This window comes from Ascaphus truei, chromosome 7, assembly GCF_040206685.1.
Source record: "Ascaphus truei isolate aAscTru1 chromosome 7, aAscTru1.hap1, whole genome shotgun sequence".
Taxonomy (NCBI): Eukaryota; Metazoa; Chordata; class Amphibia; order Anura; family Ascaphidae; genus Ascaphus; species Ascaphus truei.
Window position 1 is genome coordinate 102,711,902 of NC_134489.1, and position 21,621 is coordinate 102,733,522.

The 21,621-nt window shown below is 52.0% G+C and overlaps 1 protein-coding gene across 1 annotated transcript in view; it reads right to left on the bottom strand.

The window, feature by feature from the left end:
- Positions 1-15,424: 15,424 nt before the first annotated feature.
- Positions 15,425-21,621, bottom strand: part of IGFBP2 (insulin like growth factor binding protein 2) — a 42,908-nt gene continuing 36,711 nt past the window's right edge. Inside the window, exon 4 of the mRNA XM_075609717.1 lies at positions 15,425-20,768. Coding sequence (XP_075465832.1) covers positions 20,598-20,768 — 171 coding nt within the window. The 3' untranslated portion in view covers positions 15,425-20,597. The remainder of the gene's footprint in view (positions 20,769-21,621) is intronic.

Genomic DNA, 21,621 nt, shown 5'->3' on the forward strand with positions numbered 1-21,621 from the left:
TTTTTTTTTTTTTTTTTAATCTTTTGCTAAAATGATCATTTTTTAATTTTCCGCTTTAGATTACTTGGGGGAGATTTTTTAGTTTGTTGTCACTAACCCCTTTCCTGCCAGAGGGGCCAGGAGGTCTGTATGTCTGGAAGCAGGGGTCCCAGGAGCTGAAATTAATGGGGTTCAGCTCGGAGACCCCTCCCCCCCCCCTGCTTCAATCCTATGTTTTAAAAACATCATTTAAAAAAACTGCATGAATTGCTCCTTTAAGACCTCATTAACCTCCACTGAAGTGCCCACCGAATTCTCCGCAGTTCCTCACCATGCTGACTGGCACAGGGGGTCCTCCTGGGTAGATCTGGCGTTGGTCTGTGATGCGCACGGCGCACCTGGTCAGCCCACTTTGCCGCACACCACCCTTTTTGTTCCTTTTCAAGTCGCTGTGTACGGCCGCACAAAACGGTGAATAGTCCCAGGGAACGGACGGAGAACATTGCTGGCCAGGGCTACCCAGCGATGTCCATGAACGCCTATCCTAAAACACGTTTTCGTTTTGAGCCGCTAAGTGGAACTTCACCTTTATGGCCCGAGCACTTCTCTGAGTATATTTTTTTTGTAATCGCTGGCGTACATTTAAATATTGTAGAAATTGTCATTTCTTGTTGCACCCTAATCACACAATCACATCACAACAAATTAGCCGCCCTTTGGCACATAAGTAGATTAGAAATTAGGAATATTTATTTATACAAATGTTTTACCAGGGAGTAATACGTTGAGTTACCTCTCGTTTTTAAGTATGTCCTGGGCACAGAGTTATGATGACAAATAATACATGGTTACATAAGTGAACAGTGTATACATTATATTCAAGACATTGCACGCAAAGTTAGAGATAATACCGGTATATATTATAGGCGTATGTAACTGTTACAGACCAGATAAAAATATGAGACAGCACATCATTATACAGCTCAACCCCGTTATAACGCGATCCGCTACAACGCGGATCCGCTTATAACGCGTTGCAAGGGTGGCTCCCAATTTTTGTATTTATGAATACTTTACAACACGATTATTGGTGTCTTAAATACTTTATTGCACAATGCATACAATTGTACATTATTTCTAACGCGATCCGCTTATAGCGCGATGTGATTATTTGGACCCCAAGCACAGCGATATAAGGGGGTTGAGCTGTAGTATTGGTTTTTTTTTTTAAATGGTATAACTCCACTAGAGTACAGATAGCTAGTAAGTAAGTACCCTTCCCAGGCATTGTCTCCAATCACAATACAAGCAGACACAGCATTTACCATACACATGCAGCCACCAGTATCTCACCACCTGCCTGGGAAAATACTGGGGCAATCTCCCAGTAAACTGCAACACTTCTGTGAGATTTCTGCAGGCCCCGAAGGTCCCATTCAAACGGAATCGAACTGAATGGGACTGCAGGGACCCCCGCTGGGTTAACACGAACTGAATGGGACTGCAGGGACCCCCGCTGGGTTAACACGAACTGAATGGGACTGCAGGGACCCCCGCTGGGTTAACACGAACTGAATGGGACTGCAGGGACCCCCGCTGGGTTAACCCGAACTGAATGGGACTGCAGGGACCCCCGCTGTGTTAACCCGAACTGAATGGGACTGCAGGGACCCCCGCTGTGTTAACCCGAACTGAATGGGACTGCAGGGACCCCCGCTGTGTTAATCCAAACTGAATGGGACTGCAGGGACCCCCGTTGTGTTACTCCGAACTGAATGGGACTGCAGGGACCCCCGCTGTGTTACTCCGAACTGAATGGGACTGCAGGGACCCCCGCTGTGTTAATCCGAACTGAATGGGACTGCAGGGACCCCCGCTGTGTTAATCCGAACTGAATGGGACTGCAGGGACCCCCGCTGGGTTAACCCGAACTGAATGGGACTGCAGGGACCCCCGCTGGGTTAACCCGAACTGAATGGGACTGCAGGGACCCCCGCTGTGTTAACCCAAACTGAATGGGACTGCAGGGACCCCCGCTGTGTTACTCCGAACTGAATGGGACTGCAGGGACCCCCGCTGTGTTAATCCGAACTGAATGGGACTGCAGGGACCCCCGCTGTGTTAATCCGAACTGAATGGGACTGCAGGGACCCCCGCTGTGTTAATCCGAACTGAATGGGACTGCAGGGACCCCCGCTGTGTTAATCCGAACTGAATGGGACTGCAGGGACCCCCGCTGTGTTAACCCGAACTGAATGGGACTGCAGGGACCCCCGCTGTGTTAATCCGAACTGAATGGGACTGCAGGGACCCCCGTTGTGTTACTCCGAACTGAATGGGACTGCAGGGACCCCCGCTGTGTTACTCCGAACTGAATGGGACTGCAGGGACCCCCGCTGTGTTAATCCGAACTGAATGGGACTGCAGGGACCCCCGCTGTGTTAATCCAAACTGAATGGGACTGCAGGGACCCCCGCTGGGTTAACCCGAACTGAATGGGACTGCAGGGACCCCCGCTGGGTTAACCCGAACTGAATGGGACTGCAGGGACCCCCGCTGTGTTAACCCGAACTGAATGGGACTGCAGGGACCCCCGCTGTGTTACTCCGAACTGAATGGGACTGCAGGGACCCCCGCTGTGTTAATCCGAACTGAATGGGACTGCAGGGACCCCCGCTGTGTTAATCCGAACTGAATGGGACTGCAGGGACCCCCGCTGTGTTAATCCGAACTGAATGGGACTGCAGGGACCCCCGCTGTGTTAATCCGAACTGAATGGGACTGCAGGGACCCCCGCTGTGTTAATCCGAACTGAATGGGACTGCAGGGACCCCCGCTGTGTTAACCCGAACTGAATGGGACTGCAGGGACCCCCGCTGTGTTAACCCAAACTGAATGGGACTGCAGGGACCCCCGCTGTGTTAACCTGAACTGAATGGGACTGCAGGGACCCCCGCTGTGTTAATCCGAACTGAATGGGGCTGCAGGGACCCCCGCTGTGTTACTCCGAACTGAATGGGACTGCAGGGACCCCCGCTGTGTTAATCCGAACTGAATGGGACTGCAGGGACCCCCGCTGTGTTAATCCGAACTGAATGGGACTGCAGGGACCCCCGCTGTGTTAATCCGAACTGAATGGGACTGCAGGGACCCCCGCTGTGTTAACCCAAACTGAATGGGACTGCAGGGACCCCCGCTGTGTTAATCCGAACTGAATGGGACTGCAGGGACCCCCGCTGTGTTACTCCGAACTGAATGGGACTGCAGGGACCCCCGCTGTGTTAACCCGAACTGAATGGGACTGCAGGGACCCCCGCTTTGTTAATCCGAACTGAATGGGACTGCAGGGACCCCCGCTGTGTTACTCCGAACTGAATGGGACTGCAGGGACCCCCGCTGTGTTAACCCGAACTGAATGGGACTGCAGGGACCCCCGCTTTGTTAATCCGAACTGAATGGGACTGCAGGGACCCCCGCTGTGTTAATCCGAACTGAATGGGACTGCAGGGACCCCCGCTGTGTTACTCCGAACTGAATGGGACTGCCGGGACCCCCGCTGTGTTAATCCGAACTGAATGGGACTGCCGGGACCCCCGCTGTGTTAATCCGAACTGAATGGGACTGCAGGGACCCCCGCTGAGTTAATACGAACTGAATGGGACTGCAGGGACCCCCGCTGTGCTGTGTGAACCCGAACTGAATGGGACTGCAGGGACCCCCGCTGTGTTAACCCGAACTGAATGGGACTGCAGGGACCCCCGCTGTGTTAATCCGAACTGAATGGGACTGCAGGGACCCCCGCTGTGTTAATCCGAACTGAATGGGACTGCAGGGACCCCCGCTGTGTTAATCCGAACTGAATGGGACTGCAGGGACCCCCGCTGTGTTAATCCGAACTGAATGGGACTGCAGGGACCCCCGCTGTGTTAACCCAAACTGAATGGGACTGCAGGGACCCCCGCTGTGTTAATCCGAACTGAATGGGACTGCCGGGACCCCCGCTGTGTTAATCCGAACTGAATGGGACTGCAGGGACCCCCGCTGTGTTAATCCGAACTGAATGGGACTGCCGGGACCCCCGCTGTGTTAATCCGAACTGAATGGGACTGCAGGGACCCCCGCTGTGTTAACCCGAACTGAATGGGACTGCAGGGACCCCCGCTGTGTTAACCCGATGGGCCATTAGTCTGGCTGCAGAATCTCACTGAAATGTTGCAGCGTTACTGGGAGATTGCCCCAGATTTTCCCAGGCAAGGGGTCAGATACTGGGGGCTGCGTGTGTATATAGAGGAAGTTGGTAAGAGGGATTGCTAATGCATGGTTTTTGCAAAGCAATAAGGCATCTTGCGGCCAGTCCTGTGAATGCATTACAAGCGCCTCCCGCTAATGTGCAGCAACCCCAAAAACCATGGCTTTGTCCATGTTATCCTAGAGTCGCACTGTGTTACTATCAGCATAACTGGCGATGCCAGGATCAGGAATACTGTCTGGTGCACTCACAGAACAAGTGAAATACGACGCGTTTGTGTGATTAACTGTATTTATTTATAAAAATGTTTTATCAGGAAGTAACACACTGACCGTTACCTCTCGTTTTCAAGTATGTCCTGGGCACAGAGTTGCATATAACGATGACAAATGAGCAGTCTGTGCTACCTCAAGCAGCGCTCTTGGGGACAGGGAACCCCCTTGACGTGAGATATTTAATTTTGAAATTCCCTTACTAGAATTCTTGTCTGGGAGAAACAATGTGGCCGTGGGGGGGGGGAGGGTCAACATCTCTCAGAAAGTCGTGACATCATTGGTCTGGAGTTATGAAGCCGAGATGCCGGATATCGCGCCCGATCTGCTATTCCAGTCAATAGCAATTACGGTCAGATCAAGGGCGATTGACGCGTTTCGCGGCTTCATGAGGCCATTGTGCGATATCATTGCATCTTCCCATAGTGTGATACCACGGCCGCTGTTGATTTGCCTTCACAATAAGGGGCTTCTCCGGGAGGTTTGAGGGTCGCGGTTCAGCTACCGACGGACCCCCCTGGTTCATATAAGGTTAAAAAAAATAACACTTGATTTTGGTGGGATCACTGCTTTTAAAATCATGCATATTTACAGCTGTAAACTGTTCTCAGCTGTAAAATTAGGGCATGTGTGAACGCTCATTGATTTTTAAAGCGACAGTCTCGAAGACCGTGAAGTCTTGCGTAAAAATCAGCACTTACCATTAAAATGCAGATAATCCAGAACCCGCCAAATGAAACGGATCTAGGACCTCTGGACCTCCGCAATGCCTTTGAGGTGGCTTTGTGTCATTTTGCTTTTGGGATCCTTTCTGTATTTGTTGGCAATGGCCAAGATTCTGGTGTCGGGCTCCCAAAATATCCTATTGAAAGCAATAAGGATTTCACTTATTGGGAATGTATTGACTGGGTTACACAGCTGCAGGAAACTGCCTTTCCCCCTCTCTCTCTATGATCTCCACGTTCTATTTTTTGTCACTCCCTTTTGTATCCACTTTCTACATCCCTGTGTGAGTCTGTCCTTTCTATCACTGACCCCCCTTTATATGTGTCCGACCTTCCAGGTTGGGAAACTGCTGTATCCGCTTCCAGCCGAAGCTGCCGTTTATTTTTTTATTTTATTCCCCTTTAATATACAATCCTACACAATGATAAGTCATTAGCTAAGTTTCCGGTCGATCCGTTCTCCTGTGATCGATCGGCGAAGATTCGGCTCAGGGGTTCACTAAATGGCTGCCAGCCTGGTAGAAGAGGACCAAAGATGCAAAGTTCTGTGGGGAAGATCATGTGACCGTAGGCAGTCACTAGATACAATTGGTGCACTCCTAGAAAGAGGGCAGGGCTCAAAAAGGGGTATGTAAATGGTTGCTATAGAAACACAAAAATACTTGTTACATTATAAAACATTAAACATGTCATTTAGAGTTGTTTAAAAAAAAATGCTACAAGTATTTTCTCATATATAAAAAAATTGATTTATAAAAAGAAAAACAAGACAAGTAGGACAGGAAATTGCTTGGTCTGCACCGGTTACTGCAGCTGGGTGCTATTTCACTTCATGCCACTAGATGTCAGTGAAGTCTTGTAATAAATCCAAAGGCACAGGAATGACCTGTCTGTCTTAGGACGCGCGTATAGTGATCGGCGACGGGATGGGTGACGTCACCCGTCGCCGCTAGCAAAAGTTATATTACGCATTGCGGCGGCGTCGCGGGCTTCCGGGCATTTGATTTGTTTAGGAGCTGTCACATGAGGCGACAGCCCTTGAAAAATCAAATATTCCTGGCTTCCAAATTTGGCGACGCTCCGTCGCATTGCCGCCGTCGCGCCTACTATAAGCGCAAGCGGCGGCGGCAATGTACTTGTTTTTGGGCGGCGTCGCCCGTCGCGGGCACTACACGCGCGGCCTTAGGCTTGTATTATATAAGTGTGTGCGTGATAGCGTGCGCGCAGCAATGAAAGAAACCTGTCTCCCTATGACAGTGTATCCACTGCTGATGCGCGTGCGCACGGCAGACAGCGCCGGCGCGGCAGCTTGGTGGAAATACAAAGAAATTTGTATTTTCGAGCAGCTGCCGTGCCACGTGACACTGTGAGCCAATCACAGGGAGGCCTACCCACGTGACGTCATGGCCACGCCTCCTAGGCGCGCGCGTCATTGTTTGGCTGCGGCCAGGGTGAAGCGAAGCCCGTGCGCTTGCTGCTTGGCTGATGTGTCACGTGAGCGGTTCAACCAATGAGGGCGAACCAGCTCCGTGACGTCACTGGCCGCGCCTCCCCACACGACCGCAACTAGCTGGCCATAAATCGCCCGGCCGGGCAGAACGCATGATGTCAAGGCGCTCGAGCCAGCCCGGCCGCAGCCTTTGCCTGTAAACACAAAACGCGCAACGTCGGGCGCGCGCTTACCATAATACATGCCTAAGTCCCACGGGGCGCATCAGCTCCAGCTCCAGCTCCAGTCCCACGGGGCGCATCAGCTCCAGCTGTTCCATTAGCCAGAGGTTCGCAGCAGCAGGTTAGTGCTGAGCAGGATATGTTAGGAGAAGTGAATGATCACTACAGGGGTAAAAGTGAACGGCATTTTGATTTCCTGCCCCAATCTCTCCCTGTTACTTACGCAGGTCACGGAGGCGCGGGATTGCAGGAATGTAGAAACCGATCACTTTGTAAATGAACCTCTCTACGTCCAGAGGGGCCTGCAACTCAGTGCTCGGCAGGTACAGGGTTAACAGCACCCATGCACCCGGGTCCTTTAAAGGCTAAGAAATCTTCCATGAAAGCTGGAACTGCTCTAGTATCCTACATTGCATTGAGACCCCTTAGATGTCACCATTTTGTATTCCCTCGTGCATTTCTGCATTGATATCATCCTACTGCCCACATTATATACACTGCATTAAGGAGCGGAGTTCATGGCTTCATTTCCCATAATCCCTTTGTTGGAGGCCATAAGGAACCTAAGGAGTTAGGCTGTGTCCAAGTTCTAACCACACATGAGAAACCATTCTGTAGTCTGACATATTAACCCCTTGGCTGTCTGAGGGGCCACATAGATCTTAAAGAAAGCAGTAGGACCCCCCAAAGTAATACTGTGACCTGCTAAACCTCGCCCATTTCCCAATACTTCCTTCCAAACACCAAATAATAAAGCAGCACTTCGGAAAGGACATTAAAGATCCTGGTGTGTGTTCCAAGTCAGCTCCTAAATATACAGAAGTATACGTGCACCCAGGGCTGGTACACAGGTATTCGGCGCCCTAGGCGGACCTTCAGCCTTGCGCTCCTCCCTGCCCGCCTCCCTAAAATGTTATACCCCCATTCTTTCTCCCTCCCCCTCCCCCATTCTCTCCCCCTCCCCCTCCCCCATTCTCTCCCACCCTTCTCCCCCATTCGTGCTCTCACCCTTCCTCCTCATCTTATCACCCCCCTCCTCATCTCCTTTCTCATACTCCCTCCTCTCTCACACCCTCCCTCATCCTCTCACCCCTCCCTATCCACTGTTAACACCTTTCCTCCTCATCTCCTCTCCCACTCCTCATCCTCTGACCCCACCTCATCCTCTATCTCACCCTCCCCCCTCCTCCTCCTCATCCTCTCACCCTCCTATCTTCTCACGCCCCCTCTTATCACCATTCTCTCACTTCCCCCCCTCCTTATTCTCTCACCCCCCCCTCCTCATTCCTCCCCCCTCCTCATTCTTTCACTCCCCCACTCGCTCGTCTTGGGGTGGCACAGGGATGGACCTGCGCTGGAGCAGCATCAGACCGCTAAGGCGTGCTCCTGCCTGGCTTTCCTCCTGCTCCACTCCTGCCGCCGTTCATCTCAGCCGCCGCCCTGCTCCTCTCCCACTGCCCCCCCCCCGTCCTCCTCTTCCTCTACCCATCATCGTTCTCTTCCACTCCTGCTACCCCCCAAAATGTGCCACCCAAGGTCGACCGCCTAGTGGCTGCACCGACCCTGTGTGAAATCCCATAGACATTAAGCGGAAAGAGGAGCGTTCCAAAATAGTGGTCAAGTGGTTAGTTTAGTATTTGTTCATCCTGGGTTAGCTCCTGCTAACGCTGCCCTCCAACTTGTACATTGGTTCACAATGCTCTGGCCTACTGCTATTGCCATTCACCTACCAGGGTCAGCCCACTGTGCCCTTATTTTGCCTGTATAATTGCCTTTAGTCAGTGTACATTGTCAATGCTACAGTATGTAACTAAATAATATCATAATGTATACAATAATTAGATGCCTTGGGACTTTAAAGGTGCAGTCCCAGTAGGCAGCCAGTTGCATTTCTTCAGTATCCTCTAAATGGGGAAGCGTTTATCAAGTCTTTTCTTTTCCTATATCCCACCCTGTCCTTATCAGAGAAGCAATAAAGATAAGGGGAGAGGGGGCGTGGCTGTACAAGCTCTTGCTGATCACACAGTGACATCACACAAAAGGGAGCAGGCAGAGGAAATCACGCCCTCTCCCAAATCTCACTTAAACAAATACATTAAAAATTATTATAGTTGTCAGATTTGGGTAAAAAAAAAAAAAGGTTCTCAATTACCCAGATGAGACCCTTAAATATGTCACTGGAGTTACTTCAATTTATCCCAGGGAGGGATTGCCCCTGTAAGCAGAGAGAGAGGTGTCATCCTTATCCAATGCAGTTCAGGATTTCCTCCTGGAGATAAATGACGTGTGAGTGCAGTACAGAACTCAGGAGTTAGGTTACCAACGGCTGAATGTGTCCCGTAGCCTGCTAAAGATCTACAAAATCACCAGAGGTTTTTATGTATTCGGCCCAGATCCTGGGTTGGTTTTGCCTCTGGCAATGTTTTCACAATGACTGTTTAAGGGATTATACACATCCAGACTTGCTCCAAAAACAGAGGTGCAGCCTGTCAGCTCAGGGTAGCATCAAGCAGCGAGGATGAGATACACGAACACACACTCGTCCTTTCAATACCCCTCCAATGCCTCGGACAGTAAGAGCTGTCTTTAATGATGCATTACCACTAATTCTGCTCAGTGCATCTTCTGCACACGTTGCTTTACTTTGCATTGTGGCGTTTCCTGCTCATTTTCTACCTTGGATTAGTATTTATATTAAACCATTTTTGCCTCTTTTTCCCTGTTCTGTAAAAATTCCTTTGCAGACTCTCTCTGCTTTCGACAGCTTTGGAAGTAGGAGCTGGATGAATCGTGTGCTCCGTTCGGTATTACTTTCTGGGGCCTAGTTATTTTGGCAGTTACACTTTCCGGCTTATATTTTCTTTCAAAGTTTGAAAATGTATGTAACCCATATTCCCCCACCCAATCGCAGATAGGGTGCATGTGAGGGGATCTATATGTATTACCCAGTGTGGTGCTTTACCTGTTAGGCTCACAGGAGGCCCAAGCCTCCGCCACGGAGAGCCTGGGGCACGTGTAATAATATGAGTAACCTCGTACTTAGTGCAGCGCCTCCACCTGCGATGGCTCCCACCAGAGGGGGAGTGGTTCCTCGCACGACAATGGTATATCACTCCACACACACACAGCATGTAAAACAACCAATGACTTTACTATAGTTACCATAAGCAGTATATTATATCCACCGGTGTCCCTCCCTAGAGGAGACACTAACTACTGCGTCGCGCAGGACGCTCCACCTCCACCTCCATCAGGGGATCCCACCCCGTGTCCAGTAACCCCACACAATATGTCCCCCATCCTTCAAGTGAGATAGATATGTGTGACTGCGCAGCCACTGGTCCCGTGTGAATATAATATAGGATCGTTGGTGCACTTGGTGATGGTTACCTGCCGAGCACTCCAGTGCCCGGGCCTGCCGAGGAACTTCACAAAGGGTCCGATGACTGTTGACCACAGGAACTACCGTCCGGGGCGATCCCACCCGGATGGCTGCAGCAACGGTAGCGGGGTCTGAGCCCAGACCTCTGCTCAACCTGCAACTGTCTCTGAATTTATAATCTGTAGATGCGCAGTACGGGGGTCTGGAACCTGGCTGGGGCCAGTCCCTATATATGGAGCTCCGTCTCCTTCCTCCTCCCGCTGGCTCTATCTGGCTCTGGATAGTAAGGGGCAGGATCCCTAACCTGGGGCCTGTCCCTGACACAACTCACTACAGGGTGGCTCAGGGCTATCTGGGGCCTCGGGGGCTGCTGGCCTAGTGCAGGGAGTCACTGATTCCTGCACCCTACCTCCTTCCCCTAGCTTCTCCTGGCGCCGACTGACCCTCTGCTCAAAACCCCACGAAATGTATCCATTCTCCCTGAAGGGAAATCCTCCAGCCCTATTGGCCACTCTGGGACACCTGGGGCCTTCCTCCCTTAGCCTCATGGGAATTGTAGTCCCGTGGGGGCCTCTATACACTTGGGACCGCGTGCGCGTTTCCACTGCGCATGCGCGACTGTCTAATGGCCGCCGCAGCTCGCGCAACCACAATGGCGGCCCCCGCTAGCTGGGTGCACCGCCGAGCGCTCCCTGCTCCGGCCCCCACCTTCGCTGTGTGCCGGCGGGTCCCTCGCTGCCCCCGGCAGCACCCGTGACTGCTCGGCGCGCAAGGAGGGGGGTCTCTGGGAGCCGCAGGGCACCGGAGCTACATGTAGATAAATGTGAAATATGGAAGACTGCCGCCTGCTCCAGCACCCAGGAGTATACGCGCAGCTCCCCCAGGAGTATACGCGCAGCTCCCAGGAGTATACGTGCAGCTCCCCCAGGAGTAAACGCGCAGCTCCCCCAGGAGTATACGTGCAGCTCCCAGGAGTATACGTGCAGCTCCCAGGAGTATACGTGCAGCTCCCCCAGGAGTATACGTGCAGCTCCCAGGAGTATACGTGCAGCTCCCCCAGGAGTATACGTGCAGCTCCCCCAGGAGTATACGTGCAGCTCCCCCATGAGTATACGTGCAGCTCCCCCAGGAGTATACGTGCAGCTCCCCCAGGAGTATACGTGCAGCTCCCCCAGGAGTATACGCGCAGCTCCCCCAGGAGTATACGTGCAGCTCCCAGGAGTATACGTGCAGCTCCCAGGAGTATACGTGCAGCTCCCCCAGGAGTATACGTGCAGCTCCCAGGAGTATACGCGCAGCTCCCCCAGGAGTATACGCGCAGCTCCCCCAGGAGTATACGTGCAGCTCTCAGGAGTATACGTGCAGCTCCCAGGAGTATACGTGCAGCTCCCCCAGGAGTATACGTGCAGCTCCCCCAGGAGTATACGTGCAGCTCCCCCAGGAGTATACGTGCAGCTCCCCCAGGAGTATACGTGCAGCTCCCCCATGAGTATACGTGCAGCTCCCCCAGGAGTATACGTGCAGCTCCCCCAGGAGTATACGTGCAGCTCCCCCAGGAGTATACGCGCAGCTCCCCCAGGAGTATACGCGCAGCTCCCCCAGGAGTATACGTGCAGCTCCCCCAGGAGTATACGTGCAGCTCCCCCAGGAGTATACGTGCAGCTCCCCCAGGAGTATACGCGCAGCTCCCCCAGGAGTATACGTGCAGCTCTCAGGAGTATACGTGCAGCTCCCAGGAGTATACGTGCAGCTCCCCCAGGAGTATACGTGCAGCTCCCAGGAGTATACGTGCAGCTCCCCCAGGAGTATACGTGCAGCTCCCCCAGGAGTATACGTGCAGCTCCCCCATGAGTATACGTGCAGCTCCCCCAGGAGTATACGTGCAGCTCCCCCAGGAGTATACGTGCAGCTCCCCCAGGAGTATACGCGCAGCTCCCCCAGGAGTATACGCGCAGCTCCCCCAGGAGTATACGTGCAGCTCCCCCAGGAGTATACGTGCAGCTCCCCCAGGAGTATACGTGCAGCTCCCAGGAGTATACGCGCAGCTCCCAGGAGTATACGCGCAGCTCCCAGGAGTATACGTGCAGCTCCCCCAGGAGTATACGTGCAGCTCCCAGGAGTATACGCGCAGCTCCCAGGAGTATACGTGCAGCTCCCCCAGGAGTATACGTGCAGCTCCCCCAGGAGTATACGTGCAGCTCCCCCAGGAGTATACGTGCAGCTCCCCCAGGAGTATACGTGCAGCTCCCCCAGGAGTATACGCGCAGCTCCCAGGAGTATACGTGCAGCTCCCCCAGGAGTATACGTGCAGCTCCCCCAGGAGTATACGTGCAGCTCCCCCAGGAGTATACGCGCAGCTCCCAGGAGTATACGTGCAGCTCCCAGGAGTATACGTGCAGCTCCCCCAGGAGTATACGTGCAGCTCCCCCAGGAGTATACGTGCAGCTCCCCCAGGAGTATACGTGCAGCTCCCAGGAGTATACGTGCAGCTCCCCCAGGAGTATACGTGCAGCTCCCCCAGGAGTATACGTGCAGCTCCCCCAGGAGTATACGCGCAGCTCCCAGGAGTATACGTGCAGCTCCCAGGAGTATACGTGCAGCTCCCCCAGGAGTATACGTGCAGCTCCCCCAGGAGTATACGTGCAGCTCCCCCAGGAGTATACGTGCAGCTCCCAGGAGTATACGTGCAGCTCCCCCAGGAGTATACGTGCAGCTCCCAGGAGTATACGTGCAGCTCCCCCAGGAGTATACGTGCAGCTCCCAGGAGTATACGTGCAGCTCCCCCAGGAGTATACGTGCAGCTCCCAGGAGTATACGTGCAGCTCCCCCAGGAGTATACGCGCAGCTCCCAGGAGTATACGCGCAGCTCCCCCAGGAGTATACGCGCAGCTCCCAGGAGTATACGTGCAGCTCCCCCAGGAGTATACGTGCAGCTCCCCCAGGAGTATACGCGCAGCTCCCAGGAATATACGTGCAGCTCCCCCAGGAGTATACGTGCAGCTCCCCCAGGAGTATACGCGCAGCTCCCAGGAGTATACGTGCAGCTCCCAGGAGTATACGTGCAGCTCCCCCAGGAGTATACGTGCAGCTCCCCCAGGAGTATACGTGCAGCTCCCCCAGGAGTATACGCGCAGCTCCCAGGAATATACGTGCAGCTCCCCCAGGAGTATACGTGCAGCTCCCCCAGGAGTATACGCGCAGCTCCCAGGAGTATACGTGCAGCTCCCAGGAGTATACGTGCAGCTCCCCCAGGAGTATACGTGCAGCTCCCCCAGGAGTATACGTGCAGCTCCCAGGAGTATACGTGCAGCTCCCAGGAGTATACGTGCAGCTCCCCCAGGAGTATACGCGCAGCTCCCAGGAGTATACGTGCAGCTCCCCCAGGAGTATACGTGCAGCTCCCAGGAGTATACGTGCAGCTCCCCCAGGAGTATACGCGCAGCTCCCCCAGGAGTATACGTGCAGCTCCCAGGAGTATACGTGCAGCTCCCCCAGGAGTATACGTGCAGCTCCCAGGAGTATACGTGCAGCTCCCAGGAGTATACGTGCAGCTCCCAGGAGTATACGCGCAGCTCCCCCAGGAGTATACGTGCAGCTCCCAGGAGTATACGTGCAGCTCCCCCAGGAGTATACGTGCAGCTCCCAGGAGTATACGTGCAGCTCCCAGGAGTATGCGTGCAGCACCCAGGAGTATACGTGCAGCTCCCCCAGGAGTATACGTGCAGCTCTCCCAGGAGTATACGCGCAGCTCCCAGGAGTATACGTGCAGCTCCCAGGAGTATACGTGCAGCTCCCAGGAGTATACGCGCAGCTCCCAGGAGTATACGTGCAGCTCCCCCAGGAGTATACGTGCAGCTCCCAGGAGTATACGCGCAGCTCCCAGGATTATACGCGCAACTCCCAGGAGTATACGCGCAGCTCACAGGAGTATACGTGCAGCTCCCCCAGGAGTATACGTGCAGCTCCCCCAGGAGTATACGCGCAGCTCCCCCAGGAGTATACGCGCAGCTCCCCCAGGAGTATACGTGCAGCTCCCAGGAGTATACGTGCAGCTCCCCCAGGAGTATACGTGCAGCTCCCAGGAGTATACGTGCAGCTCCCAGGAGTATACGCGCAGCTCCCAGGAGTATACGTGCAGCTCCCCCAGGAGTATATGTGCAGCTCCCAGGAGTATACGTGCAGCTCCCAGGAGTATACGCGCAGCTCCCAGGAGTATACGCGCAGCTCCCAGGAGTATACGCACAGCTCCCATGAGTATACGCGCAGCTCCCAGGAGTATACGCGCAGCTCCCAGGAGTATACGTGCAGCTCTCCCAGGAGTATACGCGCAGCTCCCAGGAGTATACGCGCAGCTCCCAGGAGTATACGCGCAGCTCCCAGGAGTATACGCGCAACTCCCCCAGGAGTATACGCGCAGCTCCCAGGAGTATACGTGCAGCTCCCAGGAGTATACGTGCAGCCCCCAGGAGTATACGTGCAGCCCCCAGGAGTATACGTGCAGCTCCCCCAGGAATATACGCGCAGCTCCCCCAGGAGTATACGTGCAGCTCCCAGGAGTATACGTGCTGCTTCCCCAGGAATATGGGGGGGGGGGGAGGGGGGGTGGTGGTGGTGTGTGGTGTGTGATGTGTGGTGTGTGTTTCTGTACAACCACACAGACAGATCCGGTGATGAATCCAAGACCCTTATTCTATATCCGGGATGGCGAAATCCAGTCCTCAAGGTTCACCAACAGGTCATGTTGTAAGGATATCCCCGCTTCTGCACAGGGGCTTCAATCAGTGGCTCAGTTGAAGACTAAGCCACCTGTGCTGAAGCAGGGGCTGATTGAGCCACCTGTGCTGAAGTTGGAATATCCTGAAAACCTGACCTGTTGGTGGCCCTTGAGGACTAGAGTTGGCCACTCCTGTTATACATGCGGTGACGCAATCTTTCCCACGTTGGAAAAGATTTGGGATCCAGTCAAGTGAACAATCTTTTGTGCAGTACGCACAGCTATGTTGTGTGTCCGGATTACCTGCGGCAGCGAGAGGGGGACAGGGGGACAGGGGGACAGGGGGACAGGGGGACAAACACCAATTGTTTTCACTCCAAAATATATATATATAATCTGAAATTGATAAAAAAACACACACCTCGCACACGCTTCCTGTTTTCTGATTGGTTTGTTTTATTGTGCAATAAACAAGCGTGACAATGCTTTGTGCTATCTTTATATGCTTATCCCATACAAGGCGGTCATCCCTCACCTCTGCTAAGCCCTATATGGTGGGAGGGAAGGCGGAGGGTCAGTTTTGGGGGGAGGTGTGTGATCTAGGGTTGCCAGATGTCCAGTATTGAACCGGACTGTCCTGTATTTGGACGCTCTGTCCAGTAGAAAATGAGAGGTAATACTGGACAGCTATGTTGTGTATACGGGTATTACCTCTCTGGGCATGTATGTGTATACGGGTATTACCTCTCCGGATATAGGGACCTGACCGGCTTGGGAAAGGGGGGCAGCGGGATTTCCCCCGAGCAGAGAGCGCGCGAGCAGGGCTGTTGCTAGGGGGTCGGGCAGCTTCCTTCATCCTAATTGGCTGCTGCAGCCAATCAGGAGGAGGTGTCAGGTGCCTGGGGGTGGGACCAAGGAGAGGAGGAAACTGCAAGGAGCGGAGAGGTGTGTGTGTGTGTGTCTCTCGCACGTGTAGCACCTTCCCCGTTGTGTCCAATATTTTTAGAGAAGCCGTCTGGCAACCCTATGTGTGACACCCCCCCTCCCCTCCCCCACCATACAGAGTGCTGAATTCCCCTCTAATAATACAGATACATACAAATAAACAATACAGAAAGGCTGGTATAATGTACATTAAAATAAAAGGAAAACACAGGTACAGCACTGATTTTTACCGAGGAGGTTTCACGGGAATGTATTCCTGGCTTTTACGGGAGGGGACGCCCAAACAGATCCTGCCGCAAAGAACAAAGCTGCTAAGTGACACGATAACGCTAAACGCGAGACACAGAGAAAGCAAGTCAGGACGCCAACACAGCCGGCTGCTGTGTAAACCCTTCTCCAGCAGAAGTCCCTGCAATATGTTTTGGACACACCTGGCTGTGAATGGGTTGTCAGTCAATCCCTTCAGCACTGAACAATTTAAACAGCAGTTCAGTTAGGCACAGAGCCACAAAGCCACAAAGCTGTGTTAAGTCACTTAATGGGGTGTTCAACTACTTTAACGTCCCCTTAAGGGGTAGCAAGCTCCAGTCCTCATGGGCCACTAACAGGTCAGGGGGGAGCCCAAGGCGCCCCCACCCACCCCAACCTCCCCCCTCCAGGTCCTCTGTCCGGTCAGAAGTTGGATCCCGGCACCGACAGGAGGGAGAAGAGGGAGTGCGGGACCCCCAGACCAACAGAGAGGTAGGTGTGGGGGGGGTGTCCACTTAACTTCTCCGCAGCGGGCTGCAACGTCGCGTTGCCATGGCAACATAACATCACACCGCAACGCTGCCGGAGGACTGCTCGTCAAGGGAAGCACCCCCCCTTTTATCTTTCTTTATAGGGGGGCCCCTCTGCCAGCATGCCGACTTGGTCCCCAAGCCTGAGTCCAGCCATTACGGGATATTAGGCCTATGCTCATGACGTGTAGTTTGGATGTTGGGTTTGCAGGATTCAATGTTAGCTCCTGTTTTAGATAACGTCCCCCACGAGCCCCCTGATCTAACGGGAGATTTGGGGTGCTGGGCCACCCCCTCCCCTGACTATGAACATTTTGCAGAATAGAGCAGTAGTCTGGTCGTGTCCTCTGCTGCTATTACTAAACTTTAAAGGGGACGGGGGGGGGGGGACACCTGGGAAAAAATCAACATGGAAGACTTAGCCTGGGCATCTCATGGTGACTAGTTTAAAAAGTGACACTACTCTAAAGAGATATCAAATATATATATATAGTGGTACTCGGTGTGATTATACAATGCAGAACAAGAAGCAAAATGGCTGTACTGTGAATAGTGCCACTTTAATTTCACAAGTTTCATCACAATATTAAAGCAGCAATCCCCCCCCCCCCCCCCTCTCCCTTTTTTTGTTGTTTTTTTTTCCCATGACTGGGACCAGGAGTTCGGCAGAGCTGAACCGAGCACCAGGGACCCCCTAAGATACCTACTGGTGAAGTTACTAGTATATAATGGGGATTTAAAGGCCAATGATGTGGTGGCTTTCTATTGGTCAGCCATTTTGTTTCCCCCAGAGGGAGCTTTAAACCCATTAAATTCGCCAGTAAGTATTTTGGGAATGGGGGGTGGTGCTCAGAGCTACAATTAGCGTGGTTCAGCCCCGAAGCCACATTACCCCCCCCCCATCCTGTAAACAAAATGGGGTGGTTGGGAAGGAGAGAATGCTGCTTGAACAGCAATTGTAACCATTGTTTTCCCAACACAATCCTTTAGCAGTGAAGCGGTGAAAGCAGCCATTCATGCTTGGGCCTCTTGTTTTCAGTGGGAACTGTAGGGCCTCTGTGCATTTTGCAAAGGGATCTATTAATGACTGCCACCCAGTGGTTATTGTTCAGAATGCATCCCACTCCCTAAGCCAGGTTACATCAACAAATCAACAACAACAAATACATACTTAAATATTCTACAAACAGTTTATATTGTGTAAGCACAGGGGAATTATTATTTCAATGGTAACAGCATTCTGTCTTTAATCGGACACTGAAATGAGTAGAAAAGGAGCCGCACAGTCCCTGTAAATACTGAATATACTGAATCATTACAATGGGTGGGGTTCTTTATAACATAATCTTGCCCATAGGGGACTGTACAAGCGCATGTTGGGAAAGAGCTATGCGGAGAACATGTGCAAACACTGCTATTGACAGGAGACAGTTAAACGGCGGCGAGCAGCTGAAATGATTAATCCATAGTAAAGCAGAATTGTCTTATGGGTGAAGAGTGCGCAAGCCGCATTCCTGTCACACACTGCACTGTGAGTGGGGCCTGTCCTGCCGGCAAAGGCCCGAAGGTGGAAGGGGGCTCTTCATCTTTACAGTTCAGGGTACCTTTTTCAATCTAAACATGTTTCTACACAGAGGCACACGGCACTTGCAAATATCGCGGTTGAACATTCTGAATTGTACTGTAATATTTGACAACAATCAGAATTGACACAAAATGGAGTAATACAATGAAGATTTAGGTGTGAGGAACATGAAGAAATAAAACACCGCCATATACATGATGCACTAGGACAGGGGTGAGCGCAAACTCCAGTCCGCAAGGGCCACCAACAGGTCAGGTTTTCAGGATATCCCTGCTTCAGCACAGGTGGCTTAATCAGTGGCTCAGTCTACGACTGAGCCACTGATTGAGTCACCTGTGCTGAAGCAGTGACTGACTGAGCCACCTGTGCGGCGTTTGTCCTGAAAACCTGACCTGTTGGTGGCCCCTGAGGACTGGAGTTGGCGGCCCCTGGTCTATGCTGTCAGCCTCAGAATAAAAGCCAGGTCATGGTTGGCGGAGCAGCAGCTCGAGCAACGTGCCGAGCAGCACATGTACATTCTGTGACTCCATCGCAGCTCCGTGCAGCATTCCGTATCCATAGCCCTGGGGATTAATGAGAAGTGGCACTCGCTTGGCACTACTGAGCGTGCAGCTCTGCGGTCTGACACTAGGTATGGTGGTATCCCAAGCACACGACAAAGCAGGGGAGCGTATGTTCCATGTTCTACAAAGTCTTCAAATCATGACTACCACGAAACAGGCCACGGGGACTGTCATACTGGATTTTGTGGGGGCTTTAAGCCGCACAGTTACTTTCACAATCTACAACCCTCGTTCCACTAAACCAGGGGCGGGCAATTCCAGTCCTCAAGGGCCACAAACAGGTCAGGATTTAAGGATAGCCCTGCTTCAGCACAAGTGGCTCAATGAGTTAATGAACGAGCCACTCATTGGGCTACCTGTGCTGAATCAGGGCTATCCTTAAAACCTGACCTGTTGGTGGCACTCGAGGACTGGAGTTGGCCTTCCCTACACTAAGCCACTTATTGAGACTTTTTTTGCCGGTGCTGTTACTTGTTTATCCCGGTCACACACGTTCCTGAGAAATGTTCCTGTATTCTCCTGTTTGGAGGAATACAGATGTCAGTTAACATAGAATAACAGACATTGTCGGAGGATGTCCCCGTTACAGCCGTTTTAACTGCGAGTCCGTTAAGTGAACAATTACAACTCCGTTATTTTTATTAGCAACATCTAGTTAGTTTCTTTCCTTCGTTGAATCGTAATGAGTTCTCCCAAAGGATTTCTTAACCGGCAAAACCACAAGTAATGACCTCTGACCATGAGAAAATTAGTAGGACAAACCCGGTAACCGGATCATGTTTTTTCCCACACCCACAAACCTCATCAAAACACTTATAGCAACAAAACCAAGAAAGAAGAATGCAAAACGTCACTAACCCTTTCCCTGCCAGAGAGGCCGTGTCAGTAAAAGGGTTAAGTAAATCGGTATTTCATTGGGAATAGCAAGAAATCAACTCTGCCATCAGCAATATTATCTCCTACGTGGTTACTATTCCTTTCCATAGGGGTTTATAATTTAATATAAGGCAAGTCCATAATTTTATATGATCCAAATATGCAAAAGTTAACAACCAGAATAAACTATTGTTGCTGTTGGCAGATGTCTCCTTCTGTCGAGCAGTAGATATTTATTTTTATTAACCTATTTGCACTCGGCCCCTTCAGTTAAGATGGCAGTAGGTGGCTGTGTAAATGAACGAGGTATTCCTCAGCCCACCGTTCTGCGTGTTGTCATACTGTTACAAAGAGGTCAAGGGCCATCGGAGCGGATTTAGCTATTCCCTTACTAGATCCTCAAAGCATTTGGGGGTTTCTAGCAGTGGCTTTTTATTAAGAGGGAGGGGCGAGGACTGTCTTAATCTGTCCCAATGACCTGGGCCACGTGGCTGCCCAAATTACACACAGCGAAGCTCTCATTCTGCTGGACAGAGGTGCCAGTTGGCTCTTGACCCCTCTTACAGTGTATGTCCATCCAGCGTAGGTTTTGAAATTGGAATGGTTCATATAAAAGCCTGAAAAGGCTGAAGAATTCCTTTTAGACCCTTAGATGCCAAAGGCGGCACAAACACATGGCATTTCGGAGGGTAACGTAGTGATGGCTGCAGTGACAGCTTCAGCTAAGCTTGTACATCAACTAGCCCACTTTCAAAACCATCATATGAAGTCAGTTGTAACCCTATGTATATAAACACAGACACTGGGATATTAGCTGGCAGCGGGCAGGTCGCGATGGCCTGGACGAGGATCTGGTCTCATTGCTGAGCCCGCAGGGCGTGCGCCCCACGCTCCTCCTGCTCAGGGGTTGGGTAGTACAGTTGGCACTCGGGATCCCCTCTTATGGTGGGTGCTCCGGGAAGGGTTTTTCCAGTGCTGGGATTGACGCACCAGCATTCTCCTCGCTGACCGTTCACGGACATCTTACACTGAAAAGGGACAAGCAGGAGGGAGAGGTTATTCAGAATACAAGGAGGAACAATGTATCAAGCTTCGGCGCTGCCATTACACCATGGCCGTAACTCCATTCAAGTAAAGAATGGGATAGGCATTACCCGCAAGGACGTCAGCAAAGGCCTCCAGCACCTAAACAGGGGTGGCCAATTCCAGTCCTCAAGTACTACCAAGAGGTCAGGTGTGCAGGATATCCCTGCTTCAGCACAGGGGGCACAGAAGACTGAGCCACTGATTGAGCCCCCTGTGCCGTCTTCAACTGAGCCACTGATTGAGCCACCTGTGCTGAAGCAGGCATATCCTGCAAACCTGACCTGTTGGTAGCCCCTTGAGGACTGAAGCTGACCTCCCCGACCTAGAAAGTAATACATTCTCCAGCGACGTGGTTAAGAAATTGCTGGCAATCACTGAAAGGGGGATTCCACAAGCGCAATCACCCAGCAGCAGCATAAGGTGTGGCAGTAAATGGTGGATAATTACCCTGCCCTGGGGTATCAGGTGTACTCCTCCGTGTCTTGTAACTTGCTATGCACCTGTTTAATATTATTTAACTCCAGTAAATAGCTTACGGAAAGTTCCCTCGTATGTTTGAACACAAATGGAAGTCTTCCTTCACAATGATCGGTTTGTTTCAGGATTCAATGTCTCATAATGAACCAACATAATAGTTCTTCTTAATTATAATTGCCTCATTTGCAGACAAGCTTTTATGTACGCTACGCATGAAGAAGAGAATTTATAGGTCTCCAAAGTTAGTTCTTTACAATCAGGTTCGCCCATTATTTTAAACACATTTTGTTAGTTGACTAACTGATTAAACAAACATGC